This window comes from Oncorhynchus clarkii, chromosome 23 (genome assembly GCF_045791955.1).
Source record: "Oncorhynchus clarkii lewisi isolate Uvic-CL-2024 chromosome 23, UVic_Ocla_1.0, whole genome shotgun sequence".
Lineage (NCBI taxonomy): Eukaryota > Metazoa > Chordata > Actinopteri > Salmoniformes > Salmonidae > Oncorhynchus > Oncorhynchus clarkii.
Window position 1 is genome coordinate 30110025 of NC_092169.1, and position 22565 is coordinate 30132589.

The 22565-nt window shown below is 40.3% G+C and overlaps 1 protein-coding gene across 1 annotated transcript in view; it reads left to right on the top strand.

Annotated features, from left to right (window-relative positions):
• Positions 1-20076, top strand: part of LOC139381236 (syntaxin binding protein 4) — a 108055-nt gene extending 87979 nt beyond the window's left edge. The window contains exons 21-24 of the mRNA XM_071124700.1: positions 6813-6960; positions 9389-9748; positions 13458-13669; positions 17789-20076. Of these exons, the coding sequence (XP_070980801.1) occupies positions 6813-6960; positions 9389-9748; positions 13458-13669; positions 17789-18004 (936 nt within the window). The 3' untranslated portion in view covers positions 18005-20076. The remainder of the gene's footprint in view (positions 1-6812; positions 6961-9388; positions 9749-13457; positions 13670-17788) is intronic.
• Positions 20077-22565: the final 2489 nt, after the last annotated feature.

Consider the following 22565-nt stretch of genomic DNA (forward strand, 5'->3'; position numbering starts at 1 on the left):
AGCTTGCACAATAAGAAAATGTGTAGTTGCTATGAACTGAAAATAAATACAGTATATATCAGTATTTGAAAAACATCTCCAGGTCAATTTGTTTTACTTTTAGCCCTTTTTTAACTCTGTGTATACAATGGGGAGAACAAGTATTTGATACACGGCCGATTTTGCAGGTTTTCCTTACAAAGCATGTAGAGGTCTGTAATGTTTATCATAGGTACACTTCAACTGTGAGAGACGGAATCTAAAACAAAAACCCTGAAAATCACATTGTATGATTTTTAAGTAATTAATTTGCATTTTATTGCATGACATAAGTATGTGATACATCAGAAAAGCAGAACTTAATATTTGGTACAGAAACCTTTGTTTGCAATTACAGAGATCATACGTTTCCTGTAGTTCTTGACCAGGTTTGCACACACTGCAGCAGGGATTTTGGCCCACTCCTCCATACAGACCTTCTCCAGATCCTTCAGGTTTCGGGGCTGTCACTGGGCAATATGGACTTTCAGCTCCCTCCAAAGATTTTCTATTGGGTTCAGGTCTGGAGACTGGCTAGGCCACTCCAGGACCTTGAGATGCTTCTTACAGAGTCACTCCTTTGTTGCCCTGGCTGTGTGTTTCGGGTCGTTGTCATGCTGGAAGACCCAGCCACGACCCATCTTCAATGCTCTTGCTGAGGGAAGGAGGTTGTTGGCCAAGATCTCGCGATACATGGCCCCATCCATCCTCCCCTCAATACGGTGCAGTCGTCCTGTCCCTTTTGCAGAAAAGCATCCCCAAAGAATGATGTTTCCACCTCCATGCTTCACGGTTGGGATGGTGTTCTTGGGGTTGTACTCATCCTTCTTCTTCCTCCAAACACGGCGAGTGGAGTTTAGACCAAAAAGCTCTATTTTTGTCTCATCAGACCACATGACCTTCTCCCATTCCTCCTCTGGATCATCCAGACGGTCATTGGCAAACTTCAGACGGGCCTGGACATGCGCTGGCTTGAGCAGGGGGACCTTGCATGCGCTGCAGGATTTTAATCCATGACAGCGTAGTGTGTTACTAATGGTTTTCTTTGAGACTGTGGTCCCAGCTCTCTTCAGGTCATTGACCAGGTCCTGCCGTGTAGTTCTGGGCTGATCCCTCACCTTCCTCTTGATCATTGATGCCCCACGAGGTGAGATCTTGCATGGAGCCCCAGACCGAGGGTGATAAACCGTCATCTTGAACATCTTTCATTTTCTAATAATTGCGCCAACAGTTGTTGCCTTCTCACCAAGCTGCTTGTCTATTGTCCTGTAGCCCATCCGAGCCTTGTGCAGGTCTACAATTGTATCCCTGATATCCTTACACCCTCTCTGGTCTTGGCCATTGTGGAGAGGTTGGAGTCTGTTTGATTGAGTGTGTGGACAGGTTTATTTTATACAGGTAACGAGTTCAAACAGGTGCAGCTAATACAGGTAATGAGTGGAGAACAGGATGGCTTCTTAAAGAAAAACTAACAGGTCTGTGAGAGCCGGAATTCTTACTGGTTGGTAGGTGATCAAATACTTATGCAAATGCAAAAATGCAAATGAATTACTTAAAAATCATACAATTAGATTTTCTAGATTTTTGTTTTATATTCCGTCTCTCACAGTTGAAGTGTACCTATGATAAAAATTACAGACCTCTACATGCTTTGTAAGTAGGAAAACCTGCAAAATCGGCAGTGTATCAAATATTTGTTCTCCCCACTGTATACTGTACAGTACAAGTAAAAAATGTGGACACACCTGCTCATTCAAGGGTTTTTCTTTATTTTTACTCTTTTCTACATTAGAATAATAGTGAAGACATCAAAACTATGAAATAAAACATATGGAATCATGTAGTAACCAAAATAGATTTTAGATTCTTCAAAGTAGCCACCCTTTGCCTTGATGACAGCTTTTCACACGCTTGGCATTCTCTCAACCAGCTTCATGAGGAATGCTTTTCCAACAGTCTTGAAGGAGTTCCCACATATACTGAGCATTTGTTGGCTGCTTTTCCTTCACTCTGTGGTCCAACTCATCCCAAACCATCTCAATTGGGTTGAGGTCAGGTGATTGTGGAGGCCAGGTCATTTGATGCAGCACTCCATCACTCTCTTTCTTGGTCAAATAGCCCTCACACAGCCTGGGGGTGTGTTGGGTCATCTGATGCAGCACTCCATCACTCTCTTTCTTGGTCAAATAGCCCTTACACAGCCTGGGGGTGTGTTGGGTCATTGTCCTGTTGTAAAACAAATTATACTCCCACTAAGCGCAAACTGAAACACCGCCACTCTGTCTTACTTTTTATACACTGAGTGTGCAATAGACTGACCAGAAAAGAATCCAGGTGAAAGCTATGATCCCTTATTAATGTCACCTGTTAAATCCACTTCAATCAGTGTAGATGAAGGGGAGGAGACAGGTTAAAGAAGGATTTTTAAGCCTTGAGACAATTGAGACATGGATTGTGTAAGTGTGCCATTCAGAGGGTAAATGGGCAAGACAATATTCTTAGGTGCCTTTGAACGGGGTATGGTTGTAGGTGCCAGGCACACCGGCTTGACTGTGTCAATAACTACGAAGCTGCTGGGATTTTCACGCTCAACAGTTTCCCGTGTGTATGAAGAATGGTCCACCACCCAAAGGACATCCAGCCAACTTGACAACTGTGGGAAGCATTGGAATCAGTATGGGCCAGCATCCCTGTGGAACGCTTTCGACACCTTGTAGGAGTCCATGCCCTGACAAATTGAGGCTGTTCTGAGGGCAAAAGGGGTGCAACTCAATATTAGGAAGGTGTTCCTAATGTTTTGTACCCTCAGTGTATAGTATGTAGCCCATGTACAGTGGGGCAAAAAAGTATTTAGTCAGCCACCAATTGTGCAAGTTCTCCCACTTAAAAAGATGAGAGAGGCCTGTAATTTCCATCATAGGTACACTTCAACTATGACAGACAAAATGAGAAAAAAAATCCAGAAAATCACATTGTAGGATTTTACATGTCCTCAACTATGGTATTACCAGTAGCACCTGTCTTTTTTACAAAATAAATATTTATTGTGTTACCAGATTCATACATGGAAAAACAGACAGTCCAACATTTTATCAAAAGAAAGTATGTTTGGAAGTGTCTGTCCTATATCTAAGAGATAAGAAAGCTCAGGAATTATTTATATTTTTGAATTATCGTGGAATTGCCTGTATACCTTTTTTTACCTGGAAATTCTCTATTCACTTCCATTCATTTTCTGGGTTACCTTCAGACAAGTCCCGTGACACGGAGAACACCATCGTGTTCGTGAGAGTCCCATATTTCCATAAAGGGGTCTTCATGGGACCAATTTTCAGGATGTCTCCTGGTCTGACAAATAACAAGGACATTGGCAGCTGCGGTGGATTTAGAGTCATGCAAAAAATGTAGATCCATGCAAAAAAACTGACATCTCTAGCTTAAAAAGGCAATCAGCAGTTGCTACATAAATTGTTGTTAATAATGATGTACCCATTGATTCTTGAAGAATATAACTTATAAATGCCTTATGAGCTTAGTTCAACTGTCATACCCCACAGTAACCAAAATATAAGCTTGTTTTACTCCAATGTTTGTAAACAAAGTCAATGTAAACAAACACCTCATTACATGGTTAAAACTATAATGTTGATATCATGGATGGTTAGTCCTTGCATCCATAGCTTTGTCTATGAATTTGAGTGGTTACGTTTCTTTAGACCCATCCCTCAGCTTTTTACTGAACCAAGAGCGGGAAGCCCGCTTTGTTATTGTTTCTTTGTTATTGTTTCTACTGCTGATTGCTGCTTTAAACAGACAGATTTTGATGGGTGTTTTTGTAATTATTTATTCATTATGCTTTGAGTGGAGCATGGGCCTCAAGCAGATTTCTTTTATTTATTATTTGCATTATGTCCAGGACTGAGACAATTGCCTCTTCTGCCTAAGTGTCATTTTGCTGTGATGCAGTAGGATGTATTCATGGATGGCAAGGGAAGCAAGACTTCCCCAAAAAAGGGGCCAATACTTACAAAAAAGTAATTTATCTTTTGTCTCTCTGTGTTTTATAATGTTCCTTCAATTCACAAGAGTCTGAATGTATTTCACTTGAGAAAGCATCCAAGCGAGCAAAACAGTGCCCGTAGCATTGATTTCAGGTGAAGCTTGCCAGCATTTGGCCTCCCTTGATAAAAAAAGTATAAAATAATAGCCAATCATAATAGCCAATAATAGCCAATAATAGCCAAAATAATAGCCAATAATAGCCAATAATAGCCAAAATAATAGCCAATAATAGCCAATAATAGCCAAAATAATAGCCAATCATAATAGCCAATAATAGCCAATAATAGCCAAAATAATAGCCAATAATAGCCAATAATAGCCAAAATAATAGCCAATCATAATAGCCAATAATAGCCAAAATAATAGCCAACTTGAGTTAAACTTAGTGAGCTCAACTGTGAATACATTCATACATTGTGCCCCTGGCCTGAGAGGATAGAAGTTCAATATATAGCTAGATGTAGAAGGCTAATGTTAACTAGCTAACGTTGCCCATGACAGGAAGTTAGGCTATCAAGCAAGATTTTTAGCCAGCTAGCCTAGGACAACAAAACATAAAAGCATGTACTGTATAACAGATTCATAGATCGTTTTGTCAACATGAAAGAGAGGCGGGTGGCATTGGCATTTCTCTACAAGTAGGGTGTCAACATGTTTTTTCTACTTGCACGAACACACACACAAACACACACAGACAGACAGAAATCAGTACCATGAAAAGTCACATCATATTTAGCTTATGTTGATTGGACTACATTGTTTTTTATATATTTTAGTTGTCACTGTATTAGACATAGGTGATTTGATGATGTTGAAGATGAAATGGTGCTGAAATAATGGAAGCAGCTCCTGTTTTCTTTGCAACATTTGGTAACTTTCCGTGGTTCTAAATCAATAGTTGTTTAATAGTCTGAAAATGTTGGAAACATTAACTTGCTTGACCATGCTGTAGGTCATGTAACTGTTTGTTACATGCAATATGCTTTGTGGACTTCACATGCAGTATGCTTTGTGGACTTCACATGCAGTATGCTTTGTGGACTTCACATGCAGTATGCTTTGTGGACTTCACATGCAGTATGCTTTGTGGACTTCACATGCAGTATGCTTTGTGGACTTCACATGCAGTATGCTTTGTGGACTTCACATGCAGTATGCTTTGTGGACTTCACATGCAGTATGCTTTGTGGACTTCATGGGACAGTTGCTCTCCACTTTTGTTTTGAAACAAAGGTGTGGTTGAATTCATTCTGACACTGTGTCTTCTAATTTTCTCGGCATTAGGCCTATATGTCACGATTGCAAGGCAGATGAATTACCAGGTTATAGAGCAAACAAGCAATTACCACAAAAAAGTTTGTAATATGGCTTTTTTTCTGGCTTGGTTTCCTCAGTAATTGTACCCATGCACCACTACTGCTGTGATGTGATCAGTTGATCTGGTGTGGTTGAGGATTCTGGCAGCAGAAGACAGCACTCAGGTTGAGGATCCTGCAGTTGTTCATTTGTAGGCCTAAACGGCTTGTTTCAAGGAGTATGGGCCCTTTTTTCTTCCCCCAGTACTGTGTGAGATTGAGTTGTTTTTCTCCCCGGGCAAAGGCACATGAGGGGTTCAATGTGAGAACCGGCTAGGGAGGGGGTGAGCAGCGAGCGCAGGATATCTCGCTCTGCTATTGGGCAAAAGTAGGTCAACCGCGCCCATGCACGTGACCAATCATTCCACTCTGTTCTCGGGTGAACAGGGTTTGTTCCGTGCGTTCAAAGCGTGACCGACGAAAAAAGCGGTCTGTATAAAAAAAATGAGCTCTCACAGTTCCTCGTTTGAAACATGACGAAAGCGCTTTAAAATAGTCTCAAAATGCATCTGTTCTTGTATGTATGTGGGAACAAATCATAGCCTAATTTAAAGCGAATCTGTCATGTGTTTCACATATGAGGATGCGTTTCTCATAGAGACCAAGGGATTCAAAACTGATGGCACCTTGCACCTATTATGAAACAAGGGCCAATTTATGCCTACATAATGTTATAACAGTTGAATTCGATTTTCTACACACAAACTCGGATATTATGCCAATAGGCCTATTACTCTCTGTGCGCATTCTGGTGATGAATAGCCCTGCAATGTCTGCTTCTTTGAACCCTGTTAAACATTAAGATAAATTATAGGCCACAGGGCATAAGACTAGGTCTATTATAATATACTGTAGTAGCACATAGGTAACTTTCACGACAGACCGAATAAAGACCAGAATGAACTTCCGAGTGGCGTTTTATCACTTTTTGACACTGGCCTCATTCATTGTAATGATGAATTGGTCGGGAAACACACACACACACACACACACACACACACACACACACACACGAGCGCGCGCGCGCGCGCACGCACACACCCAAGGAAGGAGGGGCGGTATCTCTCAGGGTTTGACGTCACATACCTCGGTTCTCACATATGGTATGAATGGAATGGGTGAACGCTATCTGTCTTCTTGAACGCTATCAGTCTTCTGCTGCAGACGACAGCCGATTTTGGAATAGCCGGTGGCACTGGAACCAGCTTTGCACGCAATCTGCCCACTGAGTTATTTTTTCTCTCCAGATAGGCTAATTGAACAGGTTAAATCGACCTATTCTTGTGATTTAGATTTATTTGTTTTGTTTAATATTTTGTATTAGCCTATCTGCATAATTATACCCCAGGACCAGGTTTAGTGTATTTTTTTTTACAGCTAAAGGAAGAAGTGATGGATAAAATAATGTCCAGGCATCTCACGGTGAATCCAAGTTTTCTACCTGCGTCGAATCACTGCGTACTGAAGTCTCTATTGGAGAACCCCATGAAGCTACCCTTCCTCAAACATGAACACCAAAATGAAGGTAAGAAAGAAGTATTTTGTATTATTATGTTATGTTCGAAGTCTATAGAACAACTTATCTTAAATTGAAATTATTCTCATTTGTATAGAAATATACTTTTCTTTTAAATTCCATTGTTTATTTATGTATTATTGTGTAGTTTATTTATAGGATAAATTACTTGTATCTACACTGTAACAGAAAACTGTAAATTATACGGTAATTTGGGGTATTATCAACAGTGAAATACTCAAACTTTTTACTGCAGCATACTGTAAATTATAGTTAATTGTGAGAAAATGTTGTGGCCTGGGCAAAGAATTGCTGTATTTCGAATGGTACTGTAATTCCACCACACAGAATACAGTACAGTACAGTATTTTTGGAGTGCCAAAAACCTTTTGAATACTATTGGGTGTATGGTGTTGTTGTTTCTGGCTCATTAACATATTTTTAGGCGTTCCTTGTAAGAGGCCATATCTGTTGCACCTGTGTGTGAGAATGCTGTACAATTTGAACTCCTATTTAAAAATATATATATATTTCACCTTTATTTAACCAAGTAGGCTAGTTGAGAACAAGTTCTCATTTACAACTGCGAACTGGCCAAGATAAAGCAAAGCAGTGGGACACAAACAACAACACAGGAATAACAATACATGGAATAAACAAACATTCAGTCAATACATTCAATTTAAAAAAGTCTATATACAGTGTGTGCAAATGAGGTAGGATAAGGGAGGTAAGGCAATAAATAAATAGGCCATAGTGGTAAAATAATTACAATATAGCAATTAAACACTGAAGTGATAGATGTGCAGAAGATGAGTGTGCAATGTGGTTATAGTGCCCTGTAAATTTGTCTAGGAGACCGATTGGAGTGGCATCTAGTTTTAACCCTCAAATGGTTGAGCATTTTGCTATGTCCTTTTGGTCTGTTTTGCCCTGTAGTCACTGCCAGTTTGGAAGCCTTTAAAGTCTCTATAAGTACAAATGATATAAACACCAAATATTCATTAATATACCTACTGTGATGTTTAAATACTTTACCTAGCAGCCAACCTGCTTGCATCGATCCCATGTAATTACAATAAAATACTGTGAAATACAAACAATCCCTCCCCTCAATGAATTTCATTCATTCATCCATTTATGAATTCCGATTACGGTAGTATTGACCTTTTTATAGTATAATACAGAATATTTTCCAGTATTGTACTGTATGTCATTACACAGTACTTGCTTTGATAACGTATTTCTAGAATTTCGCTATACCCGCAATGACATCTGTTAATTATGTGTATGTGACCAATAAAATTAGATGTATTTATATTACAGTAGGTGTACTGTAATATGAAATGCATAATTTGACTTGCTACGAGCTGCCTGTAAGCTACTGCCAAATGTAACCCCTTTACAGTGTTTGACCTGTTTTGGTACCAGGTAAATATCCCAAAGAATGCATTTAAAATATACTTGAAAGATCCCTCAAACTCAACTCTGGACCTCAAAGCCAGTTCCACTGCGTTTTTTCATTGTTCCCCTCTAATCAGGGACTGATTTAGACCTGGGACACCAGGTGGGTGCAATTAATTATCAGGTAGAACAGAAAATCAGCAGGCTCCGGACCTCATAGGGTAAGAGTTGAATACCCCTGGCCTAGGCTATACATGGATTTTTAGAAATGTTCGATCAAATTGATAATGATTTGCTTCATTGTCTTTACCTGGTCACATACTTGGAATCATTTTCTGAGGAAATTCCAAGGTGTGCATATCTGTATTTGGCCAAACCATCCCCACCAGTACAGTAGCTATGATTTCAGATATTAGTCAGCTGACAAACACTTGACAAGTTAATTAGCTAGCAATTAACTATCCCTTCACTTTATTACTCCTAAATGAATGTATTTAATCATATCGCTAACACAGTGGCTGTCAGTGATGTATGTTGGTACAATGGATTCATTGATTGCAAGCATGATACTTTGGGTGATAGATATTGTTATGAAGTAACATTATTAAAGCAGGTACAGGGATTCACTTCCAGATACTAGCTTTTTTGCTCCTCAAAAAACAGTTATCCAAACCAGCTAAACTTGAAAATGAGCTGGTGGATACCATAGAGCCCTCAAAATGTCAACTCTGGACTCCAAAGCCAGTTCCACTGCTTTTGCTTTTTTTTAAATTATTCCCCTCTAATCAGGAACTGATTTAGACCTGGAACACCAGGTGTGTGCAATTAATTATCAGGTAGAACAAAAAACCAGAAGGCTCCAGACCTCACAAGGAAGAGTTGAATAGCCCTACCATAGCGGATACTTTATTCTCCCAAATTACAGATACAATAAACTGAAATAAATATGCTGCATATTCAATATAATACAAGCCTTGTGATAGAGCAGCATTGTTTAAAAAAAATGTCTTGGTACTAACAGTGCTCTCTCTAGGGTTTGGGAAGGAGCGAGAGAAGGAGAAGAATTTGGATGAGGAGAGGAGTGCCCCACAGTCAGCCTTCCTTGGCCCCACACTGTGGAACAAGACTCTCCCCTACGATGAGGACAATTTCCAGCTGGAGTACATGGATCTGGACGAGTTCCTGTCAGAAAATGGCATTCCGTCTGATCTCGCCACCGCCGTCCACCGTGACCAGCACCAATCACAGTCCCAGCACCAGACGTCAAGTAGGTCACAAGCCCCGACCACACCGTCGCCCTCGGTGATCGACCTTAGCAACCATGCCAGCGCATCGACGTTGGTACACACAAGCATGGGCGCACAGAACTGTCTCCGTAGTCTCACCAGAACAGGTGTGTAAAACACACACATGCACACCTTGCATACATACCAAAACACACAGGGAAACAAGGAGGAGCAGGGTCAAGATTGTGCACGCCTACAGTACACCATAAAATTCATCCTTTCCCTGCCTTTTGTCACTAGGGAAAATATTCCCCCTAAGCCCTGCTCTGCGATCATACTAATCTCAATCATTTGAAGTGAAAATACAATACACCTTCTAGTCACCATGTTAATAAGGTGTTAGATGTACACTAGTTTTACATTTTAGCAGACGCTCTTATCCAGAGCAACTTACAGTAGTGAGTGGATACATTTATGTTCACACTGGTCCCCCGTGGGAATCGAACCTGCAACCATGGTGTTGCAAGTACCATGCTCTACCAGCTGAGTCACAGAGGACCACTTTTATGAGAGTTGCTATTGCAGTTCTGAACCGTATTAATTGTCACCTCGAGGGGTCCAGCAGCATATTTTATTGTCACCTCGTAATCGATGAGTAAATCAATAGATGCAGTGTAGAGCTGTCTGTTCATTTCATACTTGGCCTTGGGTTGGGATGAGCCAACCAATGCATTCTGAGGGTGTCAGAATTCAGAACAAATTATGTCAACATAAAAATAGACGAGAAGGAAAAAGATGACTCATGTATCCGTCACAGTCCTTAGTGTCTGTGCCCCCATTAAAATGCAGGCCCAGTACGAATAGAGTGTAGGACTGCTTTATTAGGTTCCTTAGAAGAGGCCACAAACCCAAAATGGAAAAGGTGTGAAGTTCAACAGATGTGATGTTGTGACCAGTACGTGTGTTGCAGACAGAATGCAGACACACCGCTTCAGGCTGCCTGGACTTGGGCTTGTCTCTGTGTAATATCTGTGTTTTAGGTACATACTGTGCTCTACTTACCTGAACTGGGACATGATCAGAAGTATGAGCAGGGGTACCTCACGTGAACCCAGCTAACACACATTGTAGAATCTAATGCAGTGGTTCCCAACTCCAGTCCTCCAGTTCCCAACAGCATACATTTTGGTTGTAGCCCCAGACAAACTCACCTGATTCAACTCATTGAGGGCCTGATGATCAGTTGACAAGTTCAATCAGGTGTCCTTGTCTAGGGCTACAATAAAAATGTGTACTGTTGGGGATATTCGAGGACCGGAGTTGGGAACCACTGATCTAACCTATACGACATATGGACCAACAATAACCAACCACAGAATGTAAACAGCATATAGGCCAGTCAGACTACTCTCTTCCAACCCCTACCACCACTGCGGGAAGATGTTTGGGGGTGTGGTTTGAAATCGGATACGATTCTGATTCCTGGCCGAGAAACTTGTCTGAGCGGTCAAATCTGATTTATTTGCCCTCGAATGGTTTTTAGATTGTTATTTAGCATATCTTGTTGCTTGCTAGCTACTCTGACAGTTTGACAAGAACACGTGGTAGCTAACTAGCGTGTTAATTGTTTACAAACAAATTAGTGAATGTGCTAGAAAGCTCAACAGCCACCTAGATAGTTGACTGCTGTGGCTAGCCAAAAATGACTTGTTTTAAAAGTTGGATTATCTTATCCTTCAAGGCTTTAAAAGTGTTCTTACACTATGATTTTGAACATTCAAAGCAGACATTGTTGTCACCTTCAGCACCACCACCAATCAGCCTACACCTCTGCACGCACACCCGATATTACTATGACAAAGAGTGTAGCCATGTCAGCAAATGACTGCTGTCTGAACACACACAGATCCGATTTGGTCACTTGTAACTTGCTGTTTGGACAGTCATATTCCAAAACAGATTTGAAAAACCTAACTGATTTGAGCATTAAGGCCTGCAGTTTGAACAAGGCTTAATTAACTTGATTAATTTGTGCAATGTTCTGTTTTTGTAAGTCACTCATTTGAAGTACTTCTCTTCTGAGAGGCAGGTGTTAACCCACATCTATATGGCTGCGTTTTGCCCAATTATTGGGTAAAGACCTGATCTGACCAATTAGTGAAAAAAAGATCAGAATTGGGCTGCCTGTGTAAACGCAGCCTATGTGGCTCTCCTCCTGATTTCAGTCTGGATGCTCAGGTTAGATTTCTTTACTCTGAAGTGTTTGTTATGCACATTACCTTCCATTACCATGACAACCACCCTAGAATTTAAAGGACAATGACAGGAAATGAGCATTGCATCTGTGTGCTACTTCAGAGGCTAGATCAGCGTGAATGTGCAAATCTGATATTGGTCACATGTAAAACTGAGTGTTGACAGTCAGAAAAAAATATTTGATATGAAGAAAAACCTGAATTGGGTTCTTAGGGTGGCTGTGTAAACAATTCCTTAAACTGTTGGGGTATTTGAAAATATTTAAAAGATCTGATTCCATTTTTTTATTTTTTATATCAGGTATGCAAATAAAAGATCTGAATTGGGCTACGTGTGTAAACACAGCCTAAGACACTTTTCTGAGAAGCAGATTTCACTTCAATCAAGAGAAGGCAATCTTCACCTGGAGGTCAAATCTCTCTCAGTGCATCCCTTTAGCTAATTAGTGTAATGTTCTGTTCCTTAGTCACTCGTCTCAGGCACTTCTGATTAGCAGGTGCTTTACTCACTTCTAAGAAGCATCTGTTGTCTTCTCTTGATTGAAGTGAAATCTTTATCTGCACTGGAGGTTAAATCTGTCTCTGTACATCCCTGTGTAGCTGAGCTAGGTATAGATCTATGATACTGTAAATCTCAGACCGAATCAGTATGATTAATCTCGTCCACCAGCCGACTCTCTCTCTGGTAGAAGTTGAGCCTGAAATAGCGGTTAGTTAAGTAGATAAGAAAGTCTTGACCAAGTAAGCCCTGTCCGAGCCAGAACAACCCATAGAGGCAGGAGGCTGTCTCCTGTTCCAGTAGCGCGAGGCAGCTTGAAGTACAAGTACACCTCCTGGACACTTGTTAGAGTGTGATTATAAATTAAATGTGAATCTGAATTTGAATACAAGTGCAAATAAAAAACAGGTTTTCTATACAACTATTATACCTCAGCTCAGTTAGAGAAGGGCCTAGTCGTCACATCAGGTTCAGATCTGTAGGGCTTTTCTGTATCCTGGGCACTTGACCAATACACTTTGATTTGAGAATGAGGTTCAGATGTCATTTGAAAAGGAGCAGGGCCTCTGGCACTATCTTTCTCTCTCTTCCATCTCACACCAGCTGGCCTCCAGTCTCCACTCAATTCAAATATACATCCATGCATAATGTTTGTGTAAGAGACAAGTGGATAGAGATTTATAATATGAGCCCTGTCCACATACCCATTTTAGAACCGATGTGCTTCTGTCCAGTAGTTGGTTCAGAGTTTATTTTTGGATGGGAATTGGAGGGAAAAGAGGGGAAATGTAGGTACTCACACTGGTATGTTTCACACAATGGCAAATTTTGGTGTAGGTTGTGAGTGTTAGCTTTGTGTCTTGTGCCCCATGGCGGCCACTGTTTGCCACTACTACTGGATACATTATAATAACAGTGCAATTGTTTGTGGTGCTGGGAATAAAAATGCATTACTTTCAATTTGTCACTTTTCATGAATGTCATGAATGTCTTGAAAATAGTGCACCAACACACCAACCCAAAAAGTATGCAGAGGTAATTTCTATAATTCTATCAAATACATTTCTCTAGCCTATTTCCATGTCTCTAACATCCTGTTGTTGTTTTCCTCCCCTTCTCTAGCCCTGCCATCCAGAAACACTCCCAGCCCCATCGACCCAGAGTCCATCCAGGTGCCGATGAGTTATGAGCCCGACCCTGCTGACCTGGCCCTGTCCAGTGTACCGGGACAGGAGATGTTCGACCCCCGCAAATGCAAGTTTGCCCCCGAGGAGCTCAAACCACAGCCCATGTTCAAGAAGGCTCGCAAGGTGTTATTCCCTGATGACATGAAGGTGTGTGTGTCATCTAATCTATCAGATTACTTAGCGCTGTGTTATCCCTGATTATGTAACAGGTAGAATTGGTCATAACGCTGACTCATCTATTATTTATAGATGATAATCACAGTGAATGAATGGCATGTAGACAGAGCCATTAATACTGATTATAGTCTGGTTTCACAACATCAAAGTCATATAAAAACAAGGTGTGTGAGTGTGAAAGACTTATGGGATTTGCCTTTTTAAGTTTGTTCACATAAAGGTGGATCCATGCATGGTTTTAGTACATTGACTGAAAGCTGATTGTGCAGGCATACAAAGGTTATGGGGAAAACTCCACTAGCTGCCAGAGAAAGAGAGAGGAGGGGTCATTTTCTAATGGGAGAGCATTATGTTAGCAAATGGATGTGTTTAATTTCACGGAGTGATTTTTCATGGAGTGAACGTACTGTATCTTTGGACCTTTTGACCACTAGTGGGTGCATGGTATTGTTGTTTCTGGCTCATTAACGTATTTTGAGGTGTGCCTTTTAAGACGCTATAATTGTTGCACCCGGGAGTGAGAATGCTATACCAATTTAGCTCACATGTGATAATGCTCCCTCTATTGAAAATGTATAGATGACAGATTAGAGTGGCAGTAAGTATTAAACCTTAAATTGTTCAGCATTTTGCTGTGTTTTGCCTTTTAGTTACTGCCAGTTTGGAAGCCTTTAAGGCCCCTAGAAGGTCAAGTGATATAAAACACAAAATATTCTGTAATGTGTAAACACTTTATCAAGCAGCCAGCCTGCTTGCACCAATCCCTTGTAATTATAGTAAAATACAAACCCATCCCCTCTTTAATTCATCCATTCATAATTTATTCTGATTACAGTGGCATTAAATTTTTTTACAGTATAATACAGCCAATTTTATGATGTACTTGTACTGTGATACTGTATTTATATTACAGTAGGTGTACTGTAATATGAAATGCATAATTTGACTTGCTATGAGCTGCCTGTAAGCTACTGCCAAATGTAACCCCTTTACAGTGTTTGACCTGTTTTGGTACCAGGTAAATATCCCAAAGAATGCATTTAAAATATACTTGAAAGATCCCTCAAACTCAACTCTGGACCTCAAGCCAGTTCCACTGCGTTTTTTCATTGTTCAATTTTACAGTATTGTACTGTGTGTCATTGCCCAGTACTCCATGTACATACATGTTGCCCATTAAAAATCAGACCGGTGCTGAAACTATGCACGCATGAATGAGCATTAAAACTCCACCTTTTATGTTGACAGTAATGCCCTTATTTACTGTATACTTTGGAATGACTGGAATTAGGCCAAGTTAGTTTCTAAAGGAAATAGCAATGGCCAACTTGATCAAATGTCTCTGGAGGTATTGGTAGAATGTTTTACATTTTTACAGTAACATTTGCTGTATCTGACAGTTTCTGAAAGAGGAAAAACTATTGGAAGTTGATGTGGAACTGTAAACGGATCATTTGAAATCGGTGATGTTTTGCGTTAACTTTTTCCCAATCCTAAATATACTGCACTGGCCGCAAATTTTTATACATTGTCTAGTATGTCTACTCAAAAATAAAAAAAAACTACTGTGGTAGCCTACGCACTTCAAAGCAAAATATTAACTGTCTGTTAAATTCTACTGTATATTAGCTGTCTGTTAAATTCTACTGTATATTTGCTGTCTGTTAAATTCTACTGTATATTAGCTGTCTGTTAAATTCTACTGTATATTAACTGCGCTCCCTTTTGGATGCATAGAGCAAAATACTTGAAACAATAGTCTAATAGGCCAAATGAAATGAGAGATGCCATGGTAATTTGTTGTAGGTTAAAGCTTCTTCAAGAATATGAGCCCTTCATGGCCAGAAAATGTGGTGAGGAATTTATTCTATTTAACCTTTTTTAAAGTGGGTCCAATTAAATGAGAGATGGTACGTTCTAGGCCTATAAGCTACTTGGCAAGTATGAAACCATCATAGTCAGAAAAATTATTTATTCTGCAATGATCATAGAAAGGAAATGCAGTGCCTTGGGAAAGTATTCAGACCCCTTGACATTTTCCACATTTTGTTACGTTACAGCCTTATTCTAAAATGGATTACATAGTTATTTTTCTTTCCTCAATCTACACACAATGCAAATGTATATAAAAATGAGATCACATTTACATAGTATTCATACCCGTAACTTGTTGAAGCAGCTTTGGTAGTGATTACAGCTTTGAGTCTTCATGGGTTTGATGCTTCAAGCTTGGCTTACTTATATTTGGGGAATATCTCCCATTCTTCTCTGTAGATCCTCTCAAGCTCTGTCAGGTTGGATGTGGAGCATCGCTGCACAACTATTTTCAGGTCTCTCCAGAGATATTCAATCGGGTTCAAGTCCGGGCTCTGGCTGGGACACTCAAGGACATTCAGAGACTTGTCCCGGAACCATTCCTGCTTTGTCTTGGCTGTGTACTTAAGGTCATTGTCCTGTTGGAAGGTGAACCTTCACCCCAGTCTGAGGTTGAGAGCCCTGGAGCAGATTTTCATCAAGGATCTCTCTGTACTTTAATCCGTTCATCTTTCCCTCAGTCATGACTAGACTCCCAGTCCCTGCCGCTGAAAAACTTCCCCACAGCATGATGCTGCCACCACCATGCTTCACCATAGGGATGGTGCCAGGTTTCCTCCAGATGTGATACTTGGCATTCAGGCCAAAGAGTTCAATCTTGGTTTATCAGACCAGAGAATCTTGTTTCTCATGGTCTGCGTCCTTTGGGCGCCTTTTGGCAAACTTGAAGCGGGCTGTCATGTGCCTTTTACTGAGGAGTGGCTTCCATCTGCCATAAAGGCATGATTGGTGGAGTGCTGCAGAGATGGTTGTCCTTCTGAAAGGATCTCCCATCTCCACAGAGGAACTCTGGAGGTCTTTCAGAGTGACCATCGGGTTCTTGGTCACCTCCCTGACCAAGGCCCTTCTCCCCCGATTGCTCAGTTTGGCCGGGCGGCCAGCTCAAGGAAAAGTGTTGGTGCTTACAAACTTCTTCCATTTAAGCATGATGGAGGCCACTGTGTTCTTGGGGACCTTCAATGCTGCAGAAATGATTTGGTACCCTTCCCCAGATCTTTGCTTCAACACAATCCTGTCTCTGAGCTTAAGGACAATTCCTTCGATCTCATGGCTTAGTCTTTGCTTTGACTTGACTGTCAACTGTGGGACCTTATGTAGACAGGTTCTGTGCCTTTCCAAATCATGTCCAATCAATTGAATTTACCACAGATGTACACCAATCAAGTTGTAGAAATATCTCAAGGATCACCAATGGCAACTGGATGCACCTGAGCAAAATGTTGAGTCTGAATACTTATGCAAATAAGCTATTTCTGTTTTTTATTTTTAATACATTTGCAAACATTTCCAAAAATGCTTTGTCGTTATGGGGTATTGTGTGTAGATTGATGAGAAAAAAAATGTTTTAATCAATTTTATAATTAGTCTGTAACGTAACAAAATGTTAAAAGCGAAGGGGTCTGAATAGTTTCCAAATGTACTATAGATGCCTGTTTCTAACTACTTTAGAATTGCAATGCAATACGTTAACTTCTTTCTTCTACTTGAGACGCAGATGTCCCACTAAAAATTGTGCATATTCTAAAGTTTGTGGGAAGCTAAGCACATTCTCACTTCAAGTTCAGTTTATATAAATGCCAACTTTTGCGTGAAAACTGGTACATTAATGTTTTTTTTTTTTTGTACATACGCAACGTTTATAAATTAGCTCTCAGGAGTTTATAATTAACTGTGCCACTGGGCACGGAAGTCCGTTCGATATCTAGTTTTGATTTACATTTGGTTGAGTTGTCAACAAATTCACATTAAACGTAAAATCAACTAAACAATTCACCGTCATTGGATTTAAGTTCAAAGTTGGGTGAAAAAAGACGAAATGCCCTTAAGTTGATGACTTTTTGCAAATCCAATTAGTTTTCCATGTTGATTCAACTTCATCACAGACTTTTTGGGTTGAAATTACGTGGAAACAACATTGATTCAATCAGTTTTTGCCCAGTGGGACATTTCCCCTCTTCTAACTCCCCGCTCTCTTCACTTGCACCTCTCGAGCAGGATGACAGGTATTGGGTGAGGCGTAAGAAGAACAACGTGGCTGCCAAGAGGTCACGGGACGCCCGTCGGCTCAAAGAGAACCAGATCGCCATCCGAGCGGGTTTCCTGGAAAAAGAGAATTCAGCACTGAGGATGGAGGTGGGCGACCTGAGGAGAGAGCTGGGGCGCACCAAAAACATAGTGGTCAAGTACCAGGCCACACACGGACCTCTGTAATGGGACTGAGACAGAATACACTCAAACACAGATAGCAACTACACACACACACACACACACACACAAAATATGAGGCTGAGAGGCTGAGCTTACAGCTGTCTGAGACAACCACCCAATCAATCCCCCCATTTATCTCACCCATGTCTGTCTCTGATTGGCACTTTAGAGTGAAAGCGGATAACGTTGTGTAAAGTGTGAGTATGAAACAGAATGTGTTTCCTTTATTTCTGGGTTATGTGTTTTTAATTTGATTATTTTCTTTCTTATATAAATTTATCCACACATGGCTAATGTTTTTATTTGTTATTTTCCTTACACGGTGGTTTGTACATATTGTCCACGGCGTTTTCTGTGGCATTTCATTTTTTTATGAATATGTATGTTGAATGTTATGTTACCTACCCTTATCCAACTCCCTCTTGATCCATAACATATGTTATCGTCTGTTGATGATCTTGTGTCTGTGGTTGCCATGGTTTTCTATGGTTTCCATACTGTAAATATAGGTTATGTCAGCTGAGATGTCTCCGCTGACGTTACCTGTCCCACTTCATCCAGCTTTCTTTTTAATCCCCCCCACCCTTTCTTATGCTTTGACAGAGATAAGCTGTTTGTAAAGTGTAGAATCTTGATGTAAAGAATGACTGCACTGCTCACACTTTGAAACCTCTCTAATGCCTACATACCGCTAGCCTGGGTACACAACTGTTTCTCATTAGGCAACAGCATGTTAGCTAACGCAGAGACAGACTGGCATCCAGGCTAGCATTCTATGATGTCAGCTTTGTCATTTGTTCATTTCGTTCATATGGCAGTGTTATGACCAGGCAGGTCACCTGTGATACAAGTCAGTATTTGACGTCTATCCATGTCTGAGGACGTCGGGAGATGATGTGGAAAACAGCCACAAGGGGCAACAGTGAGCCCTGTTACTAACAAGAAGGTTTTGGTTTTGCTACGATGTTGCGGATGGGTGTAAGCATCTGCCTCGGATTCCAAAGGTTGCATGTTTGAATCCAGCGATAGAAAGATGTTTTTATATTTTTGTTTTATCCCTAACCTATCCCTAACCTTAACCATTCAGAGTTAATGCCTAAACTTAACCTTAAACACTTTGAAATTTGACGTTTGGATCAACTTAGAAATATAACGATTGAGAAACATGTATGAACGTCTTATTGTGATGTAAGACTGTGAGAGCTTGTAGGTTTTGACAGTGTTATTTATAACTTTGTTAACACAGGTTGTTTCAAGTTACCTGTCACCAGATCATTGTTTCACCATGTTGTACAGACAAACTGTCAGAAGCTAAAGCAATAAGCCCATAAAGCCGTAGGGTCTTGGTCTCCTATCTACCAAGCTTACTGTCACAGACACGCATGGAACGACCCTCTTTATTTAATTTGTAATTACTTGTATTAACATATAATCTGGCATGTTTATTTCCTCTTCAAGCATTCAAATTTGAACATTATCAGCATCCATGCAATAGACAATAGACGTTATCATTTTCTTTTACTCTTCCCGAGCATGACTTTTCTCTGTCAGTGTCCGTATTAAGACAGCCTCTCAGTCCTGCTCAGATTGAAAGAAGTCCTACTGAGACTGTCCTAGTATGGACACTGCACAGATGCTCTCTGTGACCCAACGAGATGAATGTAACAGATGTACTACAGTATATAACAAACACAGGAGGTTGGTGGCACCTTAATTGGGGAGAACGGGCTCGTGGTAATGACTGGAGTGGAATCAGTGGAATGGTATCAAACACATGGTCTGCAGGTGTTTGATGCCTTTCCATTTGCTTGGTTTCTGCCATTATATGAGCCTTCCTCCCCTGATAACAGTCACACAGTACGTTGGGCGAATGAATGGTGTTGCCTATACAGTACGGTGGAATATACCCTAATCCCTTTATATCTTTACTACAGACCAAAACATTTCAGTATACAAAGGATATATTGATATATTAAAGGTTTTATTGTTTATACAAAGATATTCATGTTTTTGTACAGTATTTTTCCCAACATATATATTTCTTGTGTATTTTAAAAATAAACTATGTATATTAAGAACTTGTTCACTTTTAACAAAAGCTGTTATTTAGATACTTTGCCTGGACATTACTAAAGACCACATTACAAATGAAACCGACAGGCCATTTTGTCTTGTATGTTTTGTTAGACTGTTCATTTGCTGTAGTCTAAGAAAATATTGATATCTGGATCTCTTTTAAATTCTTACTTGTATGTAGTTTTGATATAGAATAATGTAATGTCCCAAAAACAAACACTTACAGTACCAGTCAAAAGTTTGGATACACCTACTCATTCCAGAGTTTTCAAATTATAATTTTTTACAATTTGTCTCAAAAACCAACAAGCACTATGATGAAACTGGGACTCTTGAGCGGTCTAAGGCACTGCATCTCAGTGCTAGAAGCGTCACTACAGACCCTGGTTTGATCCCGGGCTGTAGCACAACCGGCCATGATTGTGAGTCCCATAGGACGGCACACAATTGACCCAGCGTCGTTGCCCGGTTAGGGTTTGGTTAGGGTAGGCTGTCATTGTAAAAAAAAATATTTGTTCTTAACTGACTTGCCTAGTTAAATAAAAACGGGATCTTATGAGGACCACCACAGGAAAGGAAGACCCAGAGTTACCTCTGCTGCAGAGGATAAGTTATTTAGAGTTAACTGCACCTCAGAAATTTCAGCCCAAATAAATGCTTCACAGAGTTCAAGTCACAGACACATCTCAACATCAACTATTCAACTAGATTTTTGGTTCCAACCGCCATGTCTTTGTGAGATGCAGAGTAGGTGAACGGATGATCTCCACCATGTGTGGTTCCCACCGTGAAGCATGGAGGAGATGGTGTGGGGGTGCTTTGCTGGTGACACTGTCAGTGATTTATTTAGAGTTGAAGGCACACTTAACCAGCATGGCTACCACAGCATTCTGCAGCGATACGCCATCCCATCTGGTTTGGGCTTAGTGGGACAATCATTTGTTTTTAAACAGGACAATGACCCAACACACCTCCAGGTTGTGTAAGGACTATTTGACCAAGAAAGAGAGTGATGGAGTGCTGCATCAGATGACCTGGCCTCCACAATCACCTGACCTCATCCCAATTGAGATGGTTTGGGATGAGTTGGACCGCAGAGTGAAGGAAAGGCAGCCAACAAGTGCTCAACATATGTGGGAACTCCTTCAAGACTGTTGGAAAAGCATTCAAGGTGAAGCTGGTTGAGAGAATGCCAAGAGTGTGCAAAGCTGTCATCAAGGCAAATGTGGCTACTTTGAAGAATTTGTTTAACACTTTTTTGGTTACTGCATGATTCCATATGTGTTATTTAATAGTTTTGATGTCTTTACTATTATTCTACAGTATAGAAAATAAGAAAAACCCTTTAATGAGGTGTGTCTAAACTTTTGACTTGTACTGTATGTTAAATCTCATGTTCATTTGTTCCTTTTGTGTGATTTTTTTTGTGCGTGCATTTTTTCCCCAGATGATGGGTTCCCCAGATGATGGGTTCCCCAGGTGATGGGTTCCCCAGATGATGGGTTCCCCAGATGATGGGTTCCCCAGGGCACTTACATGCTGTCTTTTTGATTATGTTTCTCATGATCACAATAAAACAGTTTATATCATCTGCTAGTTATGTGATCCTTTGGGTGATGAAAAAAGGCGGGTCGATTTGGAACCAATCTACGACCTCTTGGTTCAATTCGGTGGTTTCACATTATGACATTCGGTGAGAAAAAAAGCAACAAGACAAGATAGAATTCAATAACCATCTGCATGTCACACATTTCGGAAAATAACATAGAAAGAAATGTCTCTAAAGCTGATCTTGTTGTTTTTTTTAAGTATCAGATGACATACTGTTTCCAAAAGTCTCTTTTCCACTCCCATAGCATAGCCTACTACTGTACTCTGGGGGTGTGTGTGTGTGTGTGTGTGTGTGTTATATGTACTGTATCATGCTGGTTTGGTATAGTCACTTTGAAATTCTGACGTAGTAGAATGTCTTACTTTTTCTCTCTGTTATGTAGCCTACACAAACCCAGGAGCTAGTTTAGTTCTTCGTTTTTTTTTATACAATATTATTTAGAGGGTCTTGGACTAGTCATACTATTGTGATACTTTTAATGTGCTATATATTCATGCACTATAGTAATAATGTACCACAAAAATTACATTTGATAAATTATATTCTGTATTTTGAGAGCAACAGTTAGTAATTTACATGATATGTATAACGCCTTCCCAAAACCTGGGTTTTATTCATTAGTGTACATGTAGATAATACCGTTTCTTATTGAAAAAGTCCAGGTAGTCCCTCCCTGTTTGCTTCCATTTCATACCAAATGAATACGACCCAGGCTACCAAGTTCACTTGAACATTGGCTCAAGTCAAATTTGATTTTAAATCCTCCCTCTTGTGTGCCACACTTATCTCCCGTACAAGACTAAGTCACTTAACTGATGTCCACACCTTATTAGTACCACTACCACTGATGTCAAGCCCAGAATATGACCAAAACAA